This window comes from Plectropomus leopardus, chromosome 8 (genome assembly GCF_008729295.1).
Source record: "Plectropomus leopardus isolate mb chromosome 8, YSFRI_Pleo_2.0, whole genome shotgun sequence".
In the NCBI taxonomy this organism is placed as follows: domain Eukaryota; kingdom Metazoa; phylum Chordata; class Actinopteri; order Perciformes; family Serranidae; genus Plectropomus; species Plectropomus leopardus.
The window spans coordinates 3,837,600-3,862,643 of NC_056470.1; the positions used below are offsets into that span (position 1 = coordinate 3,837,600).

At 39.7% G+C, this 25,044-nt stretch overlaps 1 protein-coding gene across 1 annotated transcript; it reads right to left on the minus strand.

The window, feature by feature from the left end:
- Positions 1-886: 886 nt before the first annotated feature.
- On the minus strand, positions 887-24,308 carry LOC121947139 (voltage-gated potassium channel subunit beta-2-like). The gene is made up of 14 exons (XM_042492054.1): positions 23,971-24,308; positions 22,535-22,578; positions 20,543-20,580; positions 10,146-10,225; positions 9,929-9,973; positions 8,721-8,765; positions 6,918-6,961; positions 6,592-6,678; positions 5,645-5,730; positions 5,150-5,270; positions 4,670-4,764; positions 4,272-4,392; positions 2,036-2,124; positions 887-982 (listed from the first exon to the last, which is right to left on the minus strand). Exons 1-14 carry the CDS (start codon positions 24,306-24,308, stop codon positions 887-889), a joined length of 1,329 nt encoding a protein of 442 aa, XP_042347988.1.
- Between the last annotated feature and the right edge of the window lie 736 nt (positions 24,309-25,044).

The window sequence follows — 25,044 nt, forward strand, 5'->3', positions numbered from 1 at the left end:
GTACTGTGAGTTTTTAGTTTGGCCTATGTCCCATTAACTAACATGGAGGGGTGGGCTTTATGACCTATACTGCAGACAGACACCAGGGGGTGATTCAGATTGAATAGCTTCACTTTGGGGGAGCTGTTGTGTTTTCCATCTTTATATACAGTTTATGGTTAGTACACAAACACTTAAGCCCCACTACAGTGTTTCACAGTAGGTAGCGGTTAATTTAAAAAAAAAAAAATCACAAAAAATCAACAGGTATTAAAATTGAAGTTAATTAAAACTTGAACTGACTAAAACAGGACATCAGTGGAACTATAATCAAATCCCTGAATAAAAATCAATACAGGTCTAAATCTAAATACCAGTGTTAGCAGTGTTTAAGCATACCTGCATCACATCTTTGTTTTGTTGGTTGACAGGTCTTGTGCAACATGTGTTTAATTGCATGCAAATGCAAAAAACAATCACTTTTTTGAGTTACACACACTGCGACATGCTGAGGTAACAATCTGTAGACAGTGAAGATGCCTATTGTGATTACCCAGCTGCACTTTATTCAGTAATTAGATGGTTTTTCCATTCTTCATTGGCTCTGCTAATTAAAACAAAGAGCCTTTTTGTTTTTTTGTTCCCTTTAAGTTTATGTTCAAACAACTTCAACTTCAGTTCAGTACAACTCAAAAAAGTACTGCAAACTGTACAAATATTATGTGGTAATAAGTGCAAATGTGAACAAGTGTACTGATTGCAGTGCATTGACTTGGTGAAATGAGTTATGGCATTTTTTTAGCTTATTCACTGTGTGAATAGTGTTATCATTTCTTATTCAAATGCATTGCCCATGTGTGTTACTGTCTCTCATCCAGGACAGCATAACAGTTCATCGCTGCAGCTTCTAGGATCTGTAGTCTGAGGCCTTTTTACTGCAGGGCTTGTTCCCCAAGAGATTTTCCACCTCAGATAGAATGGACAGTGATAACTTTGGAAGAACCTGTGGAACAAGAAGAAAGGGAAAAATTTACTGACAATTCTTAATCTTGAAACCGCCCTGATGTGAAAGAAGCACTTTTGCATTATGTTGCTTATTTGCATGTCGAAACAGACCTCAGAGTCAAAAATGAATCCCAAATTTTGGGCAGAATGCTTTATATCCTGAAAGAGGGATCCCTCAGTCGCTCTTTCTGAGGTTTCTAACATTTTTTTTTTCTGCGTCATAAGGGTTTTTTTGTGGGGAAGTTTTTTCTTAGTCGATGTGAGGATCTAAGGACAGAGGGATGTTGTATGCTGTAAAGCCATCTGAGGCAAATTATGATTTTTGATAAGGGCATCATCCTGGATCAAGCTGTTGCACTGGATGGGTAGACCTTGTTCAGAGCCAACAGGACATAAGACAAATTAAAAAAATGCACTGCAGGAATTGATTGACACTGTCAACAGCAGCACGCCTGAGCAACTCACTCTTCAACTCCAAAGATGTAGCAGGATCAAGGACAAATGTGATTTCATTTTTTAAACTTTGCTTAAAAAGTGACTTATAAATCTACCTTCTATCTTTAAATAAGATTTAGACTCATGGTGCTTTCACACCTGTAGTTGGGTACATTTGGTCCACACCCAGGGGAAAAAAATGATACATTATTGTGTTTTAGTTCTGGTTCATCTCCTGTTTATACAGACTTTTTACAAATGAACCAAGAGGAGTAAATATGAGGTTATACCGACTGACTGGTAACTTGCTGATTGAAGAGAGAATCAGTGCATCATCAGGAACAATGTAAAGAAATCAAATTCAGGTGATTGACAAAGGTTTATGCAGCAGCACATGCTTATAGGACATTTATATTCATGTGTCTTGGTATTACAAAGAGCAGATAAATAACTGACTGTAAACATTATTAGTCATGTAATGGATTTTTTATTTTTTTATTTTTTGGTCGGTGTCAAGTAAACTTAACAGCAGGTGTGAAAGTGACTTAAAGCATTCCAAACTCTGACATGTGACTGTTTGGTACTTTTTAATGATGACTGTGATTATGGAGCTGACCTGTATTGCTCGGACATTCTCCATCAGCTGCTCAGTTCTGGAAGCTCCAAGCAGGACAGCATTCACCCCCTCATTCCTCAGGCACCATGCTGTGGGAATTTGCAGCACAGGAAGAAAAGATGAATGCAGAACTTGAGCAGTGTTTATTGTATGGAGGCAGAGTGAAGTCATTTGGACTACAACACAAAGAAAAAACCTACTTTTTTTTAATGAGTGTATGTTTCATGAATGAACAATGTGGTTTTCTCACTTGTTTTTATTCATGTTTTATAATTAAAAAACACAGTAAAATACTTTTTAGGGTTATGAAAATTGTAGCACCCAATAATGTATCAATTTCCTGAAAATGTAATAAAATGTGCATTACATTTGATAAAAAATGTAATGTAAATGTAAAACTTGACCTGTAATGTCATAAAAGTCTTGAATGAAAGTGTGTACAGATAATGTAATACCTTTCAAATTGGCCATGTGTTTCAAAACCGATGATGAGTTAAAATGCATGAAAAAAAAGTACGCTTTTTTTTCCCTGAAATGTAAAGTGTGCGGATATCCAAAATGTATTACACTGTAAGCGTCATGTTAGCCCAGTGAAAACACTAATATCTGACCCTTATTTTGAAAACGTAAACTCCAGGCCCTGCATTATAATTTGACACTTACGGCATATAGCAAATGGAACATTTTTATCAGGCAAACTTAAATTAAAAACCTGATCAATAGGAAGTGAACCCTACCATGCTGATTGGTGGGGATCTTCCATTAGACCAGAGTGGGTCTTAGATTCGACACCATCAGAAAATGACAAAAGCTGTCAAAGTTGGCCAGTGTTACACATGTAAGCGATAAAGATAAAACAGTTGATTCAATCTCAGTGAAAAGTTCTCTTTCATCTAAGTCAACACTGATGTAATGGAAGTGTCTCCTTTGGCTCGCCTGATCTTACGACATTTCTGCATTCAAAAAGGGTTTCAAATTTAGTACCTTTTAAAAGTAGAGACATTTTAATTTATTTTTTTTAAGGATTTTTTTGGGGGGGCTTTTATTGCCTTTAATCGATAGGACAGTGTTAGCATGAAAGGGGTAGAAAGAGAGGGGGAGACATGCAGCGAAGGGCCAAGGCCAGACTTGAACCTGCAGCCGCTGTGGCAAGGACACAGCTTCTTCTCATGGGGCGTCGCTCTATCCACTGAGCCACCAGGCGCCCTGATATTTTGACTTTTACTAAATTGCACACCCACAGATGGTGATTAGGGGGTCCTCTCACAGGTTTTCTTGTTTTTAAGGATGACCTGACCTTGAGAACTACTTTAACTTCTTTTCAACAATTTTTTTCTAGATGCTTTTACACCTCCTGGTAATTTATTTCATGATAAGGCAAAGTTAGCACCGCTTTGCATAGTGTAATCAGTTTTCATTTTTACAGTCAGTCAGTCAGTCATTTTCTGTAACCGCTTGTCCTTGTAAGGGTCGCGGGGGGGCTGGAGCCAATCCCAGCTGTCATTGAGCGGAAGGCGGGGTACACCCTGGACAGGTCGCCAGACTATCGCAGGGCCGACACATATAGACAGACAACCATACACACTCACAGTCACACCTAAGGGCAATTTAGAGTCACCAATCAACCTGAGCCGCGTGTCTTTGGACTGTGGGAGGAAGCCGGAGACCCTGGAGAGAACCCACGCAGACACGGGGAGAACATGCAAACTCCGCACAGAAGGGTCCCCGCCTGGACCGAACCCCGTTCCAACCGGGTTTCGAACCAGGGACCCTCTTGCTGTGAGGCAACAGTGCTAACCACGACCATTTTTACATTAATTGTAAAAAAAAAAGTTATTACAATTTCAGTCAGGACCTGTCATTATATTATTGCTTAAGTCATTACATTATTGGGTGCTATTATATTTTCAGCCAAGCGTAGTTAAAGTTTCATTAACTTTTTTAGGAGTTTTTACATTTTCAGGAAATTATGACATTGTTAGGTGCTACAAGGATATCTATAAACCTTGTTACAGATTACCATGATACATTGGAAATCAAAGATGGAATGAATTTGGAAAATAAGCATACAATTAACAGCGGACAGAACTGCTATAATATCTAATGAAATAACCACCAATTTCAGTAAAGCTATTACAACAGAGACAGCCACACCCAGATCCTAGAGAAAAGAACAACTACGTAGTATATGATGAACGAATAGACAAAGCAATGAATTATAGTTTGGTTTTTTTACCAATTGCCAGTTGGGTCAGAGTGCAGCCTAGTCTCTCAGCCACTGCCTGCAATTCTTTGAGCTTCATTTGCTGACGGTGGCCCTCCTCACTCAGGATCTTGTCCTTCATCCACTGATAACCCTGTTTCAGACAGCACAATACAGTGCTGAGAGCTGATGGCAAGATAGAGCAGCCAACCATAGATGTCCAAAGTATTTACTTGTTTGCTTTCAGATTTATTTCTGAGTTGCGTTTATGTCCTAATTGTAGTCAGGAGTATAAAGGAAGTACAAAGTAGCTGACAAAGTAAGTATGGGAAGATATGGATTAACTAGATGATAGGGATGAAGGGATAGGATAAATGGTAACAATAGGGACAGAGTGACAAAATGAGAGGTGGGGAAAGTAAGAGTGTTACCTTAAGAGCAGCGCGTGAACAGAAGGGAATCCCACTGTTATACTTCCCCGAGATGATCCCACAGGCGAGTGGAGACCATGTCATAGCTCCAATGCCTGCATGCCCAAAAAAAGCTCTTGTAATGGACCAAATCACGTGCAGCCAATTTGTGCAGTGTTGTTCAATGACTTTTTTCTTTTTTTTTTGTCACCAATGCAGTTTTACAGCATGGGGGACTATAGGAGGCTGGGATTAGCAAAAGGATTCAAAGTCACAAAGTTCAAATGTAACTTAACAAAGAATCTAATAGCTTCAACTAATTGTAATTAATTAATATTACATGTCAGCCCACATTGGCAATTTCCCAACCATGACCATGGCTCATTCAATGTCTTACAAAAAACCCAAAAGATACATAATGAAACATACTAATGAAGAAAGTGAGTTCCTCATGATTGTAATTGCTGGGACCAATTTTTTGACAGACTGGCAGCTGCTTACCTATCTTGTGGAAGAGGTCAGGGAGTTGCACTTCAACCTTCTCCCTCTGGAACATGTGGTACTCTGCCTGTTCACAGATGGGTGGGATCTGGTTGAACTGTCGAGCTACCGAGTATGCCTCCTACAACATACACATGGAAGTATTTCACAGGAAACAAAACAGCTGTGAACCATACAATTCTTCACAGGCACAACATTTCTGACCTAATAAAAAAATACCCCCACAGAGAACCTAGTGCAAACCCCATGTGCATTAATTGATTTTAAAAAAAAAAACAAAAAACAGGCCAAGGGACAATTAGAAAATCCAAATGTAGAACTGCCGAACAGAATCAGACAGATGGAGAACGCCAACGCTGGCATCACTGGACCTGTGTAGATTTAACAATTTGAACCTAACACCAATTCAGGTAGTGAGTGAAATTGCAGTTACAAAGAACCAAATGGACCCACGAATGCATCTCCATGCTATATGATACTTGGGTGTGAACTCACCATGATCTCCATGGAGGTCCATCGTGATGTCCCCCAATACATGGCCATCCCCTGGTTGATCACATGGGTCATTGCCCTCACCGTTTCTACCAAAACAGATCAAATAATCCAAGTGAGCTTCAGAAATTACCAGACAGACCGCAAACAACAGAAATAAATAAAAGCTATAGGATGGAACCTATTGCATCTGCATGATATACCGCTGGACGGCGTCAGGTTGAAATGCTACTGATAAAGGAGCACAAAGGTCAATAAGGTGAGTGGAAGGGTGGTGGAAGGGTCCAATAAACCCCGGGCAATCATGTGGGAGTCCGGTGTTCGCTTCCCATGTGAATGTGCCTTTTTTTTTTAATGCTTTTATTGTCTAATTCTCACCACCTGCTTTTGTTTCAGCCCTCTCTCTCAATACTGGACCAATTTCAAATATTGTTGTTCCCACAAGTCACATAGACAACAAAATATTGGAAAACAGGATTCAGATTGAAAGATAGAGGAGTTCACATTTAAGTCTCACCCCACACACTAGGCTGCTGCATAAATTACTTTCAATGAATGATTTCCTATATTGCGCCATCATGCCGCCACACTGACAAGTTCAAGTTTCAAGAATGCCAAGCAGCTAACATAAATGTTGAGAGAGTCCTTGATCCTTGTATAATGTTTTGGAATGGTGTTCCCACAAAGTTTTGGCTTGGTCCACACAAATTCGAATATACTTTAAAATGTAGCTTTTCCTGTGTTATAATATGCATTAAGTAGTGAAAACAACTATTCCATATTTTTGTGGAAACCTTCTCAAACTTCCTTAAGGATCCTTTGGGGTCCTTGGACCTCTAGTTGAAAACCACAGATCTACTTAACCAGCATTCCCAAGTCTTATTGGACCAGGCCAACTAAATAAAACCAAGAAACAAGAGTCTGCCCTGTCAGAGGATAAGCACACCCACCTTCTATAGGTGTGTTAGGATCTGGACGATTTGCGAAAACCACATCTATGTACTCCAGTTGAAGTCTCTCTAGTGATGCCCTTAGACCTGTTTCATGAAGAAGATTAGATATTAATTGTATTATTACATGCAAGCATCTAATTTTAAGTGGCTTTGGTGACACATGCAGCTATATACGATGTCTGTGTCTTCAAATTAATGTAATTTTGTTCTCATGAAAAAAAAAATCTTTAGCTTCTTTAGTTTCCAGTTTCAAACTGTCTTTTCAGAAATCTTTGGTCTGAACGGCGCTTATAAACTGCAGTTATTCACAATAAAAATCTTACCCTCAATGATATGTTTTCTAGACAATCCCCTTTCCATTTCTGCTCTGAAAAACAAACATCTGTCACTTCAAAACTCAGAGTTTGAAAACTAGAACATTTCAAAGGAACTGGGATATACATTTTATACTGGTCTTTGCTATATTGAGTATGTATAAGCTCAAACACAAACCTATTGTGTATCTAAGTTTGTTTTTAATAAAAATTATAGGACAATATCACAGACAAAGAGATCAATTCATGTAAGGTGAGGAAAGCAGTGAGGCTGACAGAGTATGTGGATCATATTTGGGGAAAAAAGAACACGTTGGACACGTTGAGGTCAAGGGGAAAAAGAGGCAATGGGTTCACAGCAGTGTTGTTCAACGCCACTCAAGAAGCTACCTGAGGAGAGCCCTAAAAGATGTCTTCCTGTCTCTCACTGATTTTGTTTTCTATAAATGAAGCACTGCAACAACAATATTGAATGCTGTGTTCACTAACTTTGATTTTGTTTTTATGTCCCTTTGGGCAAAATTGCTCATCTCAGGTTCACTCAGTGTCATTACAGAAAGTGGACTGAAGGACTTAATTTCAAACTGGATAGGCAGATGTAAGTAGCTATAAAGTAAATGTAAAAATAATCCAAACAAACAAAGTAATACAATACAAATGGAAATGCAGAATCATGTTATTCGAAGAGGTTTCAGTATATTTGCCTGATATCAGACATACTGTCAGCTTGTAACATGTTGTCTCTATACTCAGTCTGACAACTGCCACGATTGTAAACAAGTACCATGGGTAGGGGATTCGACCAATCACAAGAGACCAACGTATGCGCCTGAATCTAAAGTAATTTAAAGTCCACACGGATGCCTGGCCAAGACAATATACATTTTAAAAGGCTTTTAAGACTGGATTGGAGCATCAGTAAAAACAAACTACAATGTTATGCTATTTGGAAGACATATCAATTCAGAACAGCCTTTGATAGCTGTGTCTATTTTGTCTATATGCCATTGTTGTTATTATTTCTCATTAGTTCTGACACACAGATAATAAAATAGCTTGATTTGGCTAACCATTTGTCCCCCCTACAGCACTTATTGGAGTTATTCTTTTTATACTAAGAAACTGCTATTTCATCCCATCCCTACAATCTCTTAATGCCAGTGGTAGGTCTTTGTCATTATTTCCACAGGTTATCAGTTAAAATATGATTTTTTATTTATTTTTTGATATATTGAAAAACAAATTTTAGTCAACTTGAAGATGTCTCTTATGGTGTACTGAGTATCCCAAGTTTAAGGCAAAAAAGCAAGAAAATCCAATATCAAGTCAAACTGAATATTGTAACAGTCACAAAGCCTCTATTTGAGCTGTCATTAACATGTAAAACAATGGAACCCTTTATTGTTGTTATTTATGACCGATCTGAAAGTAGAATGTTGTTTGGAGTGAGGACTTCTGTGAAAATGCAAGTTTCTGCATTCCAAAAAGATTCTACTGGTTGGTAAGGGCTATACATTTTACAATTAATTGTTGTTTTTGGCCTCTTTTTTGTATCCAAGTTTCTCTGGTAACAGTACATATGTTAATAATGCCTGACAGGAGTCTCTGGGATATGATAATTACTCAATAAGCAGTTCATATAACAGTTTTTCTTTTTAATTTTATTGCAGAATAATAAAATACCCCAGACTGTATACACTTCATTACATGTTAAGTTCTCCCCTAACAGCTTATGGCTCATGGGGAGCCTTTTTTCCTTAATTGCAATGATAGAAAGAATGAATAAAGGAGTGGAAAAGATAACATACATACTTTCCGCCCCAGAAGATTTTGGTGGTGATGACTAAACTGGAACGCCTGCATGTGAGAACATATGTCATACACAAATTAGACTGTGGTGGCTCTCTTCTCTCAAAAATGGCATCAGGAAAAATGTATTTCAATGACAAAAAAATATCAATATATTATCATGAAAACTGCCTAATTCAACAGACACACAAAAATATCAGATTTCATATTGCCATATATTTCTTTTAACAGTCAAATACCATGTAGTTATTTGATGGTATTTAATGAAAACTCATAATCAACACAATATACTAATATTACACAGTAATACACTATATTAATAATAATAATGACAATCCTATTAATCCTTATTGGGAATTCACACCAGTTGGTGCTCAGGCCCCAATTCTAATTATAATAATCAATAGCATTTACAATAGTGTCCTCTTACTGTTCAGTGCTGGGGCCCCTTTAATAAACATAATGATGTCAGTAGGGTCCTCAGACTGCTTATTGTGCTTGGGCACTGATATTAGTGATAATATCTAGCAATTACAATGGGGTCCACACAGCGGTGCATTTTTGTGACATTTCCATTCCTTCGGCCTTGAACTCCTATTTTTATAGTATTAATAGGAGCAGGGCCGGCTCTACCCAATTTGGTGCCCTAGGCGCCCTAACCCTAACCCGCACCTCCGCACCCAATAATGACACATCACGTGCTCACACATAATTTAGGAACATGTCACTGTTTATTTATTTGTAATGTTAATATATATATTTTTTTCTAGACAGAAAACACTGCGTGAAGGCGCCAGTGGGCATAGAAAATTATTATTTTATTATTATTTTCCCTTAGGCCAAGTGGGACTGTCGGTGTGGCGGCGCCCCTCCAGCAGATGGCGACCTAGGCGACCACTTATATCGCCTATGCCAAGAGCCAGCCCTGAATAGGGGTTTCATTGATAATAAATTAACACAAAAACTGTAAGTGTGTTAGCAACCAATGAGGAGCATCACAATGGATATGATATCTGATAAGGAGGATGGCACATTTGAAGGGGTGTCTGGGTGGATTGTGAACAGCTGTTTAATGGCGGGATGAAATCTCCCTTTTCCTGCAGTGTCTTGGCTCCTCCAACTAGCCTGGTGAGCGTTTAGTCTTTTTTTTATGCATTTTAGTGTGGATGGAGATATTTTGTAAGATGGTCATGTGAGCATAGTCACTCTACCTCCAACCTTTCTTCTTTATGATACTTCCCAAGACAACTTCAGCCCTGGGAAAATAGATTAGCACAGAGAGAGAGAGAGTAGTGGAATAGTGGTTTTGCTAAGTTTTTTTGTGTAAACTAAGACAAACAAATTTATGTGGTTAATTATGAACAAACAAGTCTCACGTCATATTTTGATACTATTTTGGAATAAGTATCCATGTGTAGTTTTACTTACTTTCCAGCATTATACACTTCAGCTGTATCGAACAGATTGATTCCATTCTCATATGCAAGAGTCATCAGTTCTTCTGCCACCTTCAGCAGCAAAGTTTGAGATGATAAAAATTAACAAAGTATGAAATGGTTAATTTTCTGCCCCTCTGACCTCTGAGAAACCCTCTCTGAGAGTCAAGAATGCCTCCCTAAAAAAGTATCTAAGAGAGACTTTTAAGCTAAGAAGCTGATGGAATGGCTATATCAGAATCAGAATCAGAATCAGACGACATTATTGATCCCCAAAGGGCAATTCAGTTTACAGTTAGCCTAACTCGTTAAAACAATCCAGACAATTAGGAACAAATGCAAGACATTCACTGCAGCATACAGACAACCACCTACACCTGTCAGTGCCAAGAGATCAGTAGAATCAGCAATAAATAAAATAAATATAATGTTAAAGATGCATTAAGTAGTAAAACACACTGAAACTCCAAATTCCGCCACCAATCAGTTCCAGTTCATTTCTCAGCGTTTAGCAGCCTGATAGCTAAAGGGATAAATGAGTTTGAGTATCTGTGTGTTTTCCTTGGGGGTGCATGGTAGCGCCGCCCAGAAGGCATAAGAGAAAAGTCAAAGGAGAGAATGTTTCTTCCAGAGGGAGCTCAGGTCCTTCAGCTGTACTCCAATAATCTTGGAACAGACATTAACTATCTGGTTCAGGTTGTTCCTGTCCTTTACATGCAATCCATTAAACCAGCAAGTGAAAGAAAATGTTCAAAGACTTTCAATAAAAGAATGATAAAAACAAGATAGGATGCCCTCAGAAACACTAAAAGAGTTCAGCTTCCGCAACAAGTGGATCCTTTGTTGACCATGTTTAACTAGTGACTCTGTATTCTGAATAAACTTCAGGTCAGAGTCAAACACAGTTCCAAGGTACTTGTAGGAGTCAACAATTTCTACATTTCCACCATGGATAATGCTACCTTCAGGTGAAGGCCCCTGGCCAGTCTATAGATGTCTGCTTGATCAGTCCATTACTTTAGATATAATCATCTATTACTACTACTACTACTACTACTACTACCACTACTACTATTACGACCACTACTACTCTCCTAATGACTTTAGTGATCCCCAGGTTTTCTTCTGAGTACCATAAGTTTTACAGTTTTGATTCTGAGTAAAATATCTCAACAACTATTTCCTAAAACACCATGAACTTTATCACATGTATTAAAGGTCTTTAATGGTAAATGGACTATGCTTTTATAGTGCTTTCATAATTTTATGACCACTCAAAGCACACACTCATTCACACACTGGTGGCCAAGGGCAACTGTACAAGGCCACCTGCTACTCAGTAATCATTCACACACACTCACACTCCAATGACTGGGAGCTGGGGATTGAACTACTGACCTTCTAATTATAGGACAACCCACTCTACCTCTAAGCCACAGCTGCCCAATGGCTTTGTAGACGTCTTCCAGATCTCTGAATTGACACCTCAATCTCCATTTTGTTCTGGATCAGATTATTTAAATTTTGTGAAAAGCTGCTATACCTGTTGCATCATGATCTTGCATCACATTATATGTTCAGTTTGTTTTGCTGAGTCAATATATGCAATCAAAGCATTTGTGTTTAAGCCAATAAAACCACAGCATTACAGTGATGGTAATATTTTGTGCAGAGAACTTTCATAATGTTTTTGCAAGACTGTAAACCACAGCTTGACAGTGATATATAATGCTATGACTGGGAAACAATATGCCAGTACTAAACTGACTAACATTGAAAGGACAAGTTTGCATTCATGACTATCCAAGCAGAAAGTTGCATTTGATCCTTATTTAGTCTTCACTGGAGGCTATGGCTGAGGGCAGAGTGTCTCTGTGTGCTGTCTCCTCAGGATCAACTGTATGTGCATGGCACATCAATAAACATTCCACAATATTTCAGACTTTTCCTCGGGGGTGGGCCGGCCATTTGGAAGTTCAGGAAGACTCCCAGACATCCATGCTGGTTTGAAAAGGCCAATGGTCAGAGTTTTTATTTTTCAATTTGTGATGTCAGCAGTTACTGTCTGGTCCTCAGCCATGGCATTGGCCAGCCTAGCCTCCACAGCCACTGTTAGTGTTGAGCTGCCTGTCAGACTGGTCCAATCTACTACTTTCGATATTGAGGGGGATGCAAGTGCCCTCCCAATTTGGACTGATCCTCATTTTTGTTGAAATCAGATTGTCTCAAACATTTTTATTGCGAAGAGTTTCAGTCTGTCTTAAGGTTTGATGGTAAATGTTATTCATGTAAAATGACTCAAAAAAAAAGACACAAGATGCAAAAGAAATGGGTGGTGCAGAAAAATGACAAGCTAAAAAGTGAAAACTATTGGTGCACAATGCCATTAATAAATTGTCAGATCCTTTCCTGAGGCTGAAGGGCAGAGGATGTCTTGTTTTTCAAATAGCTTACCTACCTTACCAAATTTGACAATCTTTACTGTCAAGTGCTATTGATCAACTTAGTCTTCCAGCTCTGCATGCCACTCCAGAAGGACTGCACTAATTCAAACTGTCAATTTCCAATTCACCAAATGCACTGTTATTTGCATCAGAATTAAATATCAATCTTTATTTTTTATTTATTTTTTTAATTTAAGGAATCTCCTTTTAAAATTTGAAGTCCTCGTACTTCAAGAAAAAGTGGAAAGTGGAAATGAAATATATCTCCCCTATTTTCTTAACCTCTTTAAAATCCAAAATTCTGTTGGTACATTTATTGTCACAAAAGTCAATTCCTTCAATGCAAAGCCGTTAAAGGAGAGATTGTACAGTACCGAATGTCTCCTTTAACCATTGATCTCAAAGAGATTGGTATGTCTTTTACTGGTTTATTGTACTGCTTAACAATACAATAATAACAATAATACATTTTATTTATAAGGCTCTTTTCACAATTCTCAAAGACGGGCCAGGTTGTGGAGGGCTTTGAAGGTGAGGAGGAGCAGTTTGTACTGGAGCCAGTAAAGGTCCAGCAGGATGTGGGTGATGTGGTTGTGGGAAGAGGTTTGAGTGAGGAGTCAGGCAGCAGAGTTTTGAATGTATTGGAGTACAGTTGGAATTTCTCACAAAAGTCCTTTTGCTATAACAATTTTAGGTAACATTTTCTATGAAGACCACGTCTATGATGCATTATGACAGCATCCATAGAGAATTATAATGCATTCATAATGCTTTATGACTACACACATGAACACATATAATGCTTACTGATGCACTATATCAATACTCATAAACCGTTAGAGATGTGACTTATAATGATTTATAAGCAGCAAGGATCTTGTCATGTCAAGGAAATTATGTGGTTTTTTGTCTTGTGTCTATGTTGTCTTGTGATTTCCTGTTTTATTTTGAAATCTTACTCTCCTCTCGTTTCAGGTCACCTTACTTCCTCCCTTTGTGTGTTTTCCGCCATTGTGATTGTCGGCCCTGCCGTGATTGTCTCCTCCTGTTTCCCCTTACCTTGTGTATATATAGTCTGCGTCTCCCTTTGTCCTTTGCCAGTTCGTCTTGTCTCGTCAGTCAGTGAACCAGCGCCGTATTCATGCCCAAGCCAAGTCTTGTTGTTTCTCAAGTTTTTGTATTGTTCAGGTTTGAAACCTATTTTTATTTTGATACTTTGTTGGACTCAAGTTTTCCTGTTACCTCATTTGAGTGAATTTTTGTTGATACTTTGTTTCCTTATCACTGAGAATTTTTGTTGTTAGTTTTCCTCTTTAGCGTGATTTTGTGTATTGCATCTGTTTTTGTAGAGACTTTTTGCTGCCTTTTATAATAAAGTGTTTTTTGACTTTTGATATCTGGTGTCGTGCATTTGGGTTCATTCCAGTTCAGTCTTGTCAGATCTTATAGATGCTCTTGACTTGTTATAAAGTAGAGGTTGAATGCTGGGGCTTATCATGCATTATTCAAGGGCTGCAACAGTTTCTGTCCACCTTTGACACTGCAAGATCCCCAGTCTTTGTAAAATCTAACTCTGTTGTTAAAAATTCTCTGAAAATAAATGAAAATGAATTCTGACAATGCGTATAAGTATATAAGTATTCTAGTGTATGGTAGGCATTAATCAGTTATGATGCAGCATATTTTCTTATAAATGCATGAAAATGATTACACTTACTCTATGTCTATGTAACATGATGATGAAGCATAATTTATTATAAATGCATCAATATGTACCTCACTTTACTTAACACATACAATGATAACTAATGATACAGCATGGACTGTTATATCACACTACGAGACCTTACAACAGTTAATTGTTGATGTGTGAATAAGTGAGTATTGATATTTATAATGCAAGATAACCCCCAGCAATCACATCCATAAGACCTTTGCCACTTATAAATCATTATGTGTCACATCTACAATGCCATCCATCCATCCATTGTCCGCCGCTTATCCGGGGTCGGGTCGTGGGAGCAGCAACCTAAGCAGGGAAGCCCAGACTTCCCTTCTACCCCGCCACTTCATCCAGCTATTCCTGGGGGATCCAGAGGCCTTCTCGAGCCAGCTGGGAGACATAGTGTCTCCAGCGTGTCCTGGGTCTTCCCCAGGGCCTCCTACCAGTGGGATGTGCCCTGAACACCTCACCAGGGAGGCATCCTAATTAGATGCCCAAGCCACCTTATCTGGTTCTTCTCAATGACGAGGAGCAGCGACTCTACTCCGAGCTCCTCCCGGATGATCGAGCTTCCCACCCTATCTCTAAGGGAGAGCGCAGCCACCCTACGGAGGAGGCTCATTTTGGCCGCTTGTACCCGCGATCTTGTTCTGTTGGTTACTACCCAAAGCTCGTGACCATAGGTGAGGGTAGGAACGAAGACTGGCCGGTAAATCGAGAGCTTTGCCTTTTGGCTCAGCTCCGTCTTCACCACGACAGATTGGTGCAGAGTCTGCATTACTGCAGACGCCGCACCGATCCGCCTGTCGATCTCCCGCTCCATCCGTCCCTCACTCGTGAACAAGACCCTGAGGTACCTAAACTCCTCCACTTGGGGCAGGATCTCCTCCCCAATCTGGAGAGGGCACTCCTCCCTTTTCCGGCTGAGAACCATGGTCTCGGATTTGGAGGTGCTGATTCTCATCCCAGCTGCTTCACACTCGGCTGCATACTGATCCAGTGAGAGCTGAAGGTCACGGCCTGATGAAGCCAACAGGACAACATCATCTGCAAAAAGCAGCGACCCAATCCTGAGGTCACCAAACCCGCCCCCCTTAACGTCTTGGCTACGCCTAGAAATTCTGTCCATAAAAGTTATGAACAGAACCAGTGACAAAGGGCAGCCCTGGCGGAGTCCAATCCTCACTGGAAACGAGCCCGACTTACTGCCGGCAATGCAGACCAAACTCCAGCAACGGTCATACAGGGATCGGACGGCCCATATCAGGGGGTCCGATACCCCATACTCCCTGAGAACCCCCCACAGGACTCCCCAAGGGATACGGTCGAATGCCTTTTCCAAGTCCACAAAGCATATGTGGACTGGTTGGGCAAACTCCCATGCACCCTCAAGGATCCTGCCAAGGAGACCCACTTAAATGAAGGTGAGGAGTCTAGATTCAAGGGCAGCTGGGTAAGTCATATTTTTCATAGTTCACTGTCAAGTGCACGTAATGGAGTAATTATCCTAATCAGAAAGAATATACACTTTGTTCTTCTTAAAGAAGTAAAAGATACAGCAGGAAGGATCATATGTATACAGGCGCTAATAGAGGGTGTGAAAGTGGTGTTATGTAATATCTACGTACCCAATAATGAGAACCCGCACTTTTTTCATGAAGTAAACACGATTTTGGGAGATATGGATGGCCATATTATATTAGGAGGCGACTATAACGAGGTTTTAGATCCCACTCTGGACAGAAGCAGGCTTAGAGGGACTCCAAGGTCTAAAGACCGAGAAGCAATTCAAATGTTAAAAGAGGACTTGAATCTCACAGACATATGGAGGCTCACCAATCCCAACAAACAGGAATATACCTTCTACTCCCACTGTCACAAATCTCACTCTAGAATAGACCTATTCTTGATTGCAAGTCCCCTGATAACTAATGTAATTAGCTGTGATATTAAAAGTATTGCACTAACTGATCGTGCAGCAGTAGAATTGTGTTTGAAGATGGAAACTGAAGTGGGTAAAGGGTACAGATGGAGGATGAATACGGCTCTTTTACAGGACAAGTCATTTAAAACCTTAATTGGGGAGGATTTAAAATCATTTTTTGAAATAAATATAGGCAGCACTAAGGAAATCAAAACTGTCTGGGAGGCTTCTAAGGCCTATGTTAGGGGAAAATTTATAGCTTATGCCTCCAAGAAGAAGTGAGAGAGCCTGCAAAAAATTAGTGAATTGGAGAATGAAATTAAGTTAAAAGAAAATAAACTCTCAGAAAATTTTTCAGACTCTCAGTATCGGGAACTTTGCACGCTTAAATTTAAACTACACGAAATATACAATAATAAAGTGGCTTATGCCTTGTTTAGATTAAAAACAGACTGCTACGAGGGAGGAGAGAAAACAGGAAAACTATTAGCTAGACAGGTGAAAGAGAAGGATTCCTCAAATATAATTTCAGCTATAAAACAAGGGGACAAAGTGTTAACTGCAGGCAAGGATATCAATAAGGAGTTTCAAAAATTCCATGAAAAATTATACACATCAACAATACCATGTAAAGAGAAGCAGAAAGAGCAAGACTTGTTTTTCTCTAAAATTGATATGCCTAAGTTACTCCCTGAACAGGTGGAGAGGTTGGAGTCCCCGATAACTGAGAATGAAATAAGAAAGGCTGTTTCATTAATGAAAACTGGAAAATCTCCTGGTTACAATGGACTTCCTGCAGAGTACTATAAAGAGTATATAGACATCCTTGCTCCAGTACTGCAGAAGGTATATCAGGAAGCTTTTGAGCTGGGCCAGATACCACCTACTTTTAATGAAGCACTGATATCCCTAATTCCCAAAAAGGATAAAGACCCAACAAACCCATCCAATTATCGACCTATCAGCCTGCTTAATCTGGACTGCAAAATATTAACAAAGATACTTGCATTACGCCTCCAACAATTCCTGCCAAGCATCATACACCCCGATCAGGTGGGCTTCGTGAAAAACAGATCATCTTCAGATAACGTAAGAAAACTGCTGCACTTAATGTGGCTTGGCCAGTCTAAAGAGGTACCGATAGCAGCCATTTCCTTAGTCGCTGAGAAGGCCTTTGACAGGGTGGAGTGGAACTTCCTCTTCTCCACCCTGTCACACTTTGGGTTCGGTCCACATTTTTCCAAGTGGGTTAAGATTCTGTATACAGAGCCAAAGGCGGCTGTGATAACTAACAGGGTTATCTCACCATTCTTTAACCTTTCTAGAGGGACCCGTCAGGGCTGCTCTCTCAGCCCGCTATTATTTATTATTTTTTGGAGACATTAGCTATTAGTATCAGAACAAATGGAGGCATTAAGGGGGTTGAGTGCGGTGGTCAGGAACATAAATTACTGCTTTATGCAGATGACATTCTTGCAGTGGTAACAGACCCGCCTAATTCCCTACCCCACTTGATGGATACTATTCAGTCATATTCCAATCTGTCAGGTTATTCTATAAATTGGGACAAATCAGAGGCTATGCCAATATCTGCCCTGTGTTACTCATATATGGTCCAAAAATTTAATTTCCAGTGGATCCCTAAAGGTATGAAATATCTAGGGATTAGATTGAGTCAGGATTTGGGAGAGCTGCCTTCATTGAATTTTAACCCAGTGTTACAAAAAATCTAGACAAGTTTAGAAAAGTGGGAGAGGTTAAAACTTACACTTTAGGGAAAGGTTAACATTATAAAAATGATCATAGCCCTCCAGTTTAACTATGTGGTTATGATGTTACCTATCACCATACCTCCTGTTATTTTTAGAAGATATGAAGGCTTAATTAAACAGTTCCTATGGGAAGGTAAGAAGGCCAGAATTAAGATAAGCAAACTATGTGCTCCCAGAGAGAAAGGAGGTATGGGACTACCGGACCCAAGATTATACAGTTTGTCATTTGAGATGGTCAGAATAGTTAAATACTGGAAGCAAGATGGAAAAGCGGTAGATTGGTTGACTATTGAGACTGAATTATCTTTACCCTTTACTCCAAAAGAGAGAATAACTCAGAAAGTTGGTTCAACAAATCCAATTCTTAATCACTCTAGAGAGGTTTGGATGGAAGCACACCGCATCCTGAATATACCACAATATGTACAGCTCTATACCTCCTTATGGAACAATCCCAGTATTTGTATTGGGAAAGCACCTGTGTACTGGAGGCGGTGGCATTCAAGTGGCATACTTACGATAGGAGACTTGTATAAAGATGGAGTGTTTATATCATATCATCATCAAGACTTAATCCAAAAATTTAAATTGGAGGGCAAGGTTAATATTTGGAAATACCTACAAATAAAAAGCTGTATAACCTCTTAATGTAAGTTTGGGGGAGTTGCAGAAAACTGCATTTTGGACTATCTTGACATGCCGCAGGGATGCCACACAGCCTCCCAATTTTATAAAATGATTGGGAGTTCTATAAGTGATGAGTCATCTAATGTTAAACTAAAATGGCAACAAGATTTAAGACAAGAATTTTCACAGGATAGATGGCTAAAAATTCTGTCGGATTGTGGAAAACACATCAAGGAGGCTTGAGGAAAGTTCATACAATATAAGATCTTGCACAGGTACTACCACACCCCATCGAGACTTTATAGAATGAAACTGTTAAAGGACAACTTTTGTTGGAATTGTAAAACAGAGGTTGGAACTTTCCTTCACTGTATCTGGGAGTGTTCTCTGGTGGCACCTTTTTGGAGTAAAGTTGTTCAAGTTTTGAGTAGCTGGTTCGGGTCAACAATCCCCCTGACCCCAGATCTTTGTCTTCTGGGTGATAAAACTCAAGTGCAGAATGCCTCAAAGAATGCCTTTTCCGTCATTATGGTTGGTTTGATCACTGCATCCAGAATTATCTTAAGACTCTGGAAAACGGACAGAAGCCCAAGCCTGAAAGACTGGGTAGATGTAATGATAGAGACAGCATCTCACGAATCTATGCTGTATAGATTAAAGGACAATACAGAAAATGGGACCACTTCCTGGGACTGCTTTTGGGCCCACATAAGAACGGACCAAGACACTGTGCAGACCCCAACATTACCAGGATCTCCTGTATAACTATATCATAATAATATTGTATTATCCCAGTCACAACATATGGTGTTTTGTGTTTGCTTATTTTTCTCGCTGATTGGATGCCCTGTCTATTTGTGTATCTTTATTCTGTGTTTGTAATTGTTTGTCTGGCCTGTGCAATGTATCCCAGTATTCTCTACTTTTGTTTTGTTTTGTTTTGTTTTGTTTCCTAGCATTATTTTTTTTCATTTGTAATACATTGAAAAGTTAATAAAAACTTTAATGACAAAAAAAAAAAAAATAAAAAGAGGGACTGCCACCCGGGTCTGCCAGTCCAGAGGCACTACACCTGATGTCTACGCAATGCTGCAGAGATGTGTCAGCCATGACAGCCCCACAACATCCAGGGCCTTAAGGAACTCTGGGCGGATCTCATCCATCCCCGGGCCCTGTCACCGAGGAGCTTTTTGACGACCTTGGCAACCTCAGCCCCAGAGATGGGAGAGCCCACTCCCGAGTCCCCAGGCCCTGCTTCCTCACCAGAAGGCATGTCGGCGGGATTGAGGAGCTCTTCGAAGTATTCCTTCCACCGATCCACAACGTCCTGAGTCAAGGTCAGTAGCGCCCTGTCCCCACCCCTTGCCACTCATAGTTCATTATGAGTCACATCTATAATGGACTATTGATATAATGCATCATTCAGCATTATGTGTGTTTATGAGTGTATTCATAAAGCATTATGAATGTAGTATAATTCACTATGAATGCCTTCATAATGCATTATAGATATGGTCTGCATAGAAAGTGTTACCCAAATTTCCATTCTCATCTATAAAATCCCAATCCCCTTGGAACCCCATTCCTCTTTGCACATAGATTTTCTACTGAGCGATATGTATCCGTGGTCACAAAGATGCAAATGCAAAATACTAAGGACAAAAATAAACACAACTTTTTTATATGAGGATTCACAAAGAACGGAACATTGATGCATTTATGTTTTAATAACATCAGCTAGCATTTAGCAGGGAACAGCATTAAAAACCTCTTGACACGCTGAAAATCTGTGATGTCTACATTTGTAACTTGGTGCAGCTATTCCGTTATTGTTACACCCTGTTAATCCTGAGTCTGCATTACATGAGACTGTACAAGTGTTCAGGTTTTCTCTCCTACCTCATCCGTTATCTGTCCTCCAAAGGTAACCCACGTGCCTGCACAAAAATACAATCATTACATTGTGTGTGTATGTGTGTGTTAAACCAGAAGATCAGAGGGGTGTACTGTGACTCAAGGTTAGTGGGTTAGCGAGGTATGTTGAGCATAAAGCCAGTGTCAGTGACGCAAAGGTGGTTCTCTTAACACCTGGCTGGATCACTGTGGCAACATATGCTACATGCCTAACCATTACCAGAGCAGGTTATTTGTGGATTGACATCATTAATATACTAATCAGCTCCTTTGAAAACTGTGCCACCATTATTTCAAAATTCCTCATGTCAAAGTGAGATTGTCCCTGTATAAAGCTCTCCTCTTACTGAGACAGTGTGAGAATATTCTCAGATAATGGAATGCGTTATATGCAAACATGTTGAGATGGTCACAAATAATGCCATGAAATGAGGAAGTGCAGTAACAGTGGTGCAAACTGTATGCATCAATTTGCACATTATTTTCTATCCCACAGGAAACTCATTTAGGAGGTGATGCAAAAAATCTAAGGTTTGGCATTGATTTATTTTACTTAAAATGCTTATCCTATTTGACCATGCTGGCTCTAACAGAAGTCTTGTATAAAATTACATACAATAGTAGTTCAATGCATTAATAATTGATATGCTGTTTATTTGTATATAAAATGGGATGTCATTCCTTTAAAACAAACTTTATAACTTCACTTTGAATGAACATAAAATTTGATTTCCCCTTATCCATCATTTTGGGCCAGTTTCAGACCTAAATGCAATTCTTGAGTACAACCTCAGTTGTCGCATTAGAAATAAACATGATGAGTGCATTAAGTGGTAAAACAAATATATTAAGTTTCAGATTTACACAAATTGTAGTTTTCTTCCAGCATTCCAGTCTGGCCTTATTTGCAGGAAGTGTTTTGCTGTATTATTATTTTCATTATCTTCGTGGGCAAAAGTACACTGACTGGTTCAGGCTTTGTTGAGCCTGCTTAGGTAAACAAAGCCTGGCTCTGTCAAACTTGCTTCACAGTACACTCCTCTGGCAACCCTTTAGCTTCCTTTAATCACAGGAAATAATTATGAGATTTAGAAAGTAAATGGTAAATGGACTGGATTTATGTAGCACTTTTCTTAGCTTAGCTTGGTCTTGGCAACTCCTCAAAATGCTTTACAACACAAACACCATTCACTGATTTATACACTGAAGGCTACGACTACCATGCAAGGTGCACCCTGCCCGTCACATCAACATTCATACGCTCACACCAAAAGTCAGTGGGAGTTAATATCCCACCCAAAGATGTGCTTGTTTTGTCTAAACAAAACATGCCCCATTAGCCCAATAAGTCCATTTGTTGACATCACAGTAGCGGCATCCCGCAATGTAAACAGCAGACGCAGAGGGATACCTAACATGTGGACAAAATATGTAGACACTGAAGTCCACTGCAAAGCGACATCACGTGTTGACTTGAGATGAGAACGCGTTGCTATTTCAACGCAGTGTAGGACTTTATGGTAGTTCCTCAAATTAATTGTCAGAAATGTTTGATTTGGTCGGTGTCAGGATTTATTTTCACAGCAACTCAAAATAAATCAAAGAATAATAGTATTTTTTTCTGAGAACTTTGTGGGATTTCATATTTCAAATTTATAGCAATTTTTTTAATTTTACTTGTGAATGTAATCCAATTAATACAGAAGCGCATTGCATTCACTGAATTAAATGTACAAAAAAAGCTGTTCATGTGTCAGATCAACAGAACTAAAAGTGCAGTAGTTCATTAAAAGTGAAAATACAGAGAGCTGGCATAGAAATGAGTGCAAGCATGACAGCCTAAAAATGCTGACTTGCAGACTGAATAGTACTTGTATTTGTTTTGTGCCCGTTCCCCTCTTTTACTCTTTATACTAAAGTAGATATTCATGGTCTTATTGTCACTGTAGGTAGACTTTCATGTATGTGCACACTCACCTAATCCAAGACAGGACACCCGCAGGCCTGATTTGCCCAGATTTCTGTTGAAAAAAAGTGAGAACAGAAAATCATCAAGAACATATCACATTATCAGTGCATTCTATTTTATGTATCATGGGCAAGAGCTAAATCATGTTTACTGCTGCTGTTTTTCACATAGGCTGTGTCGGGTGAATGGCTCTGCTGGCCTTACCAATGTCTTTTGCTGAGCCATAAAATGGCATGCACATTATATCATTAATGGCAGAGATTTTAATACAAAAATTAATCCCCTGATTATTCAAGCACAACTAGTATATTTATGAAGCTCCCAGAGTCCCCCATTATTCCAATCTGTTCTCGCTCCAACCTCATCACATGGTGATGCTCGGTCAGTGACCTCCTGTGTAGGAGTGTGATGCCAAAAGCCACCCTCCACGTCCACATGCAACATATACAGACGTGTCAGATGATAACACATCCTGATGAAACCAGATGCGTGCACCCCAGACATTGAAGGACAGTGTCAGGTAATAACACTGCTGGTAACAGCATAATATAAGGGGCACGAGTGCGCTTATTGGGCAGGCAGGTGGGGAGGTGGCTGACTTTCATGCAGGAGTCTGGAGTTGCTTCCTGTGTGTGTGTGTGTGTGTGTGTGTGTGTGTGTGTGTGTGTGTGTGTGTGTGTGTGTGTGTGTGTGTGTGTTTTCTACAAGTTACCGTGTGCCTCGAACCATCATGACAGTCAGCGCTGTTATGTAAACAGAAACTATGCTGCTTCATCCCACCACCTGCTTTTGTTGACAAAACTGTAGCAGCAGCGTAAACAGCTGATGCAAAAGGATGTAAAATTTCATAGACTGATGCGGAAGGTCACTGACCAATTTCTGAGTGAGAACATGCCATTCTCCAGATTACACTCCTGACCAATGTATCAGAAATCACAAAACATGATTTCACATCATTATGGCATAATGCCCTGTGTGTCACACACACACGGTAATAGGATTCTAGAGATACAGTAGCTTGCAAAAATATTCAACCCTACGGCATTTTTCCTGTTTTGTTTCACCAATATAAAAAAAGTCCTCAGAGAAAACTGTTCCCTGATGATACCAATATCATCAGTGTAGCTTTATAACTCAGCCCAGTACAGCTTCTTGGCCAACAATTCACACGATTTAAAAAAATAACGCGTTATGTATGGACCTTGATCACAACGTTATTAACGTGTTAATGCTGACAGCACTAATTGCACTGTATCAAATTGATTGCTGACCAAGAAATGGTGTGAAATCTTAAATATTTCTATTCATTCAACATGTCAGAACTTCTTGTGCTTTGAAATGTTACTATATCCTCAAACTGACTGATTATGTCCAGATTTACATGAAAATATTTCATATTTTTAACTTGGTCTCAGATTTTTAGTCACGTACAGCCTTATCTTACCTATAAATCATGCCAGTGGCATAAGACATGGTATCCCTGAGTGAAACATGGTTCATCCTGAGGAAATCCTCCAAATTTTTGAGCTGAGCGGCAGCACGGACTTCTCTCAGGCGCTGAAACTCTGCGAGCTGGCTATTGCGCTGCTGCTTCTCTTCCTGTTCCAGAGCTTGCTCTGACAAGAAACAGCTCAGGCCGCTGTGCACACTCTCACTCATGGATGACAGGGACATTATCTTGCCAGACCCGCCATTTCCACTGCTGATGCTACCGCTTCGACACATCCCGCTGCTGTCTCGACTCCCAGGTGGCACCCCTCCACTGCCCCCAAGTTTGGGCATCTACAAGTTGATGAGAAAACAAAATCTGGGGTCATAGTTAAATAGAAGTGTGATAGAGCAATGACTAGAAATACCCCCAACAACACTCTTCTCAAAGCTTCCCACTACCATGTGCATCATGCCCTGTAACAGAATCCCAGCTGTGTTCAGTGGCCTCAGCTCCATCTCTGCAGCCTGCATAGTTAAAGAGCAAACACACTATAATTCATGAGTGATGATGTGTATGTGAATGAACATGCACACAATGTTGTTAGAGCAGTGCAAGATCTGGACTCTCATATAGGTGCCTGGTTAGACTTTTGTGAAATTGTGGTATGCATGAGGACAGTTAGCCGGTTCTCATTCTGAAGTGATGAAAAACCGTCACTTTGTCAGTGATCGCCTATTTATTATCTACCTGGTAAAGAGTGGTAATCATCATCTGCATGCTGCATCACCATTGCCATGCTTACTAGCACAGCATGTTTGGTCGAACCCGTCTTGCACAAGATGACAGACTAACAGAGGGAGAAGTGGTGGGAGGAAACATGCCAGCCCTTAGCTTGTAATGCATTTTTTAATTTAAAAAATTTTGGTTTTATCATATATAAAATTTAATATAATATAGATCTTTTTTTACAGCACAAATTCATGTTTTTCATTGAGCTCAGGATCAAAACTGCTGCCGTGGCTCAGGTATGGGTTGAGCTCAGACAGATACAGTGCGGGTTCATGTAAGGTCACACCTGATTTTTTT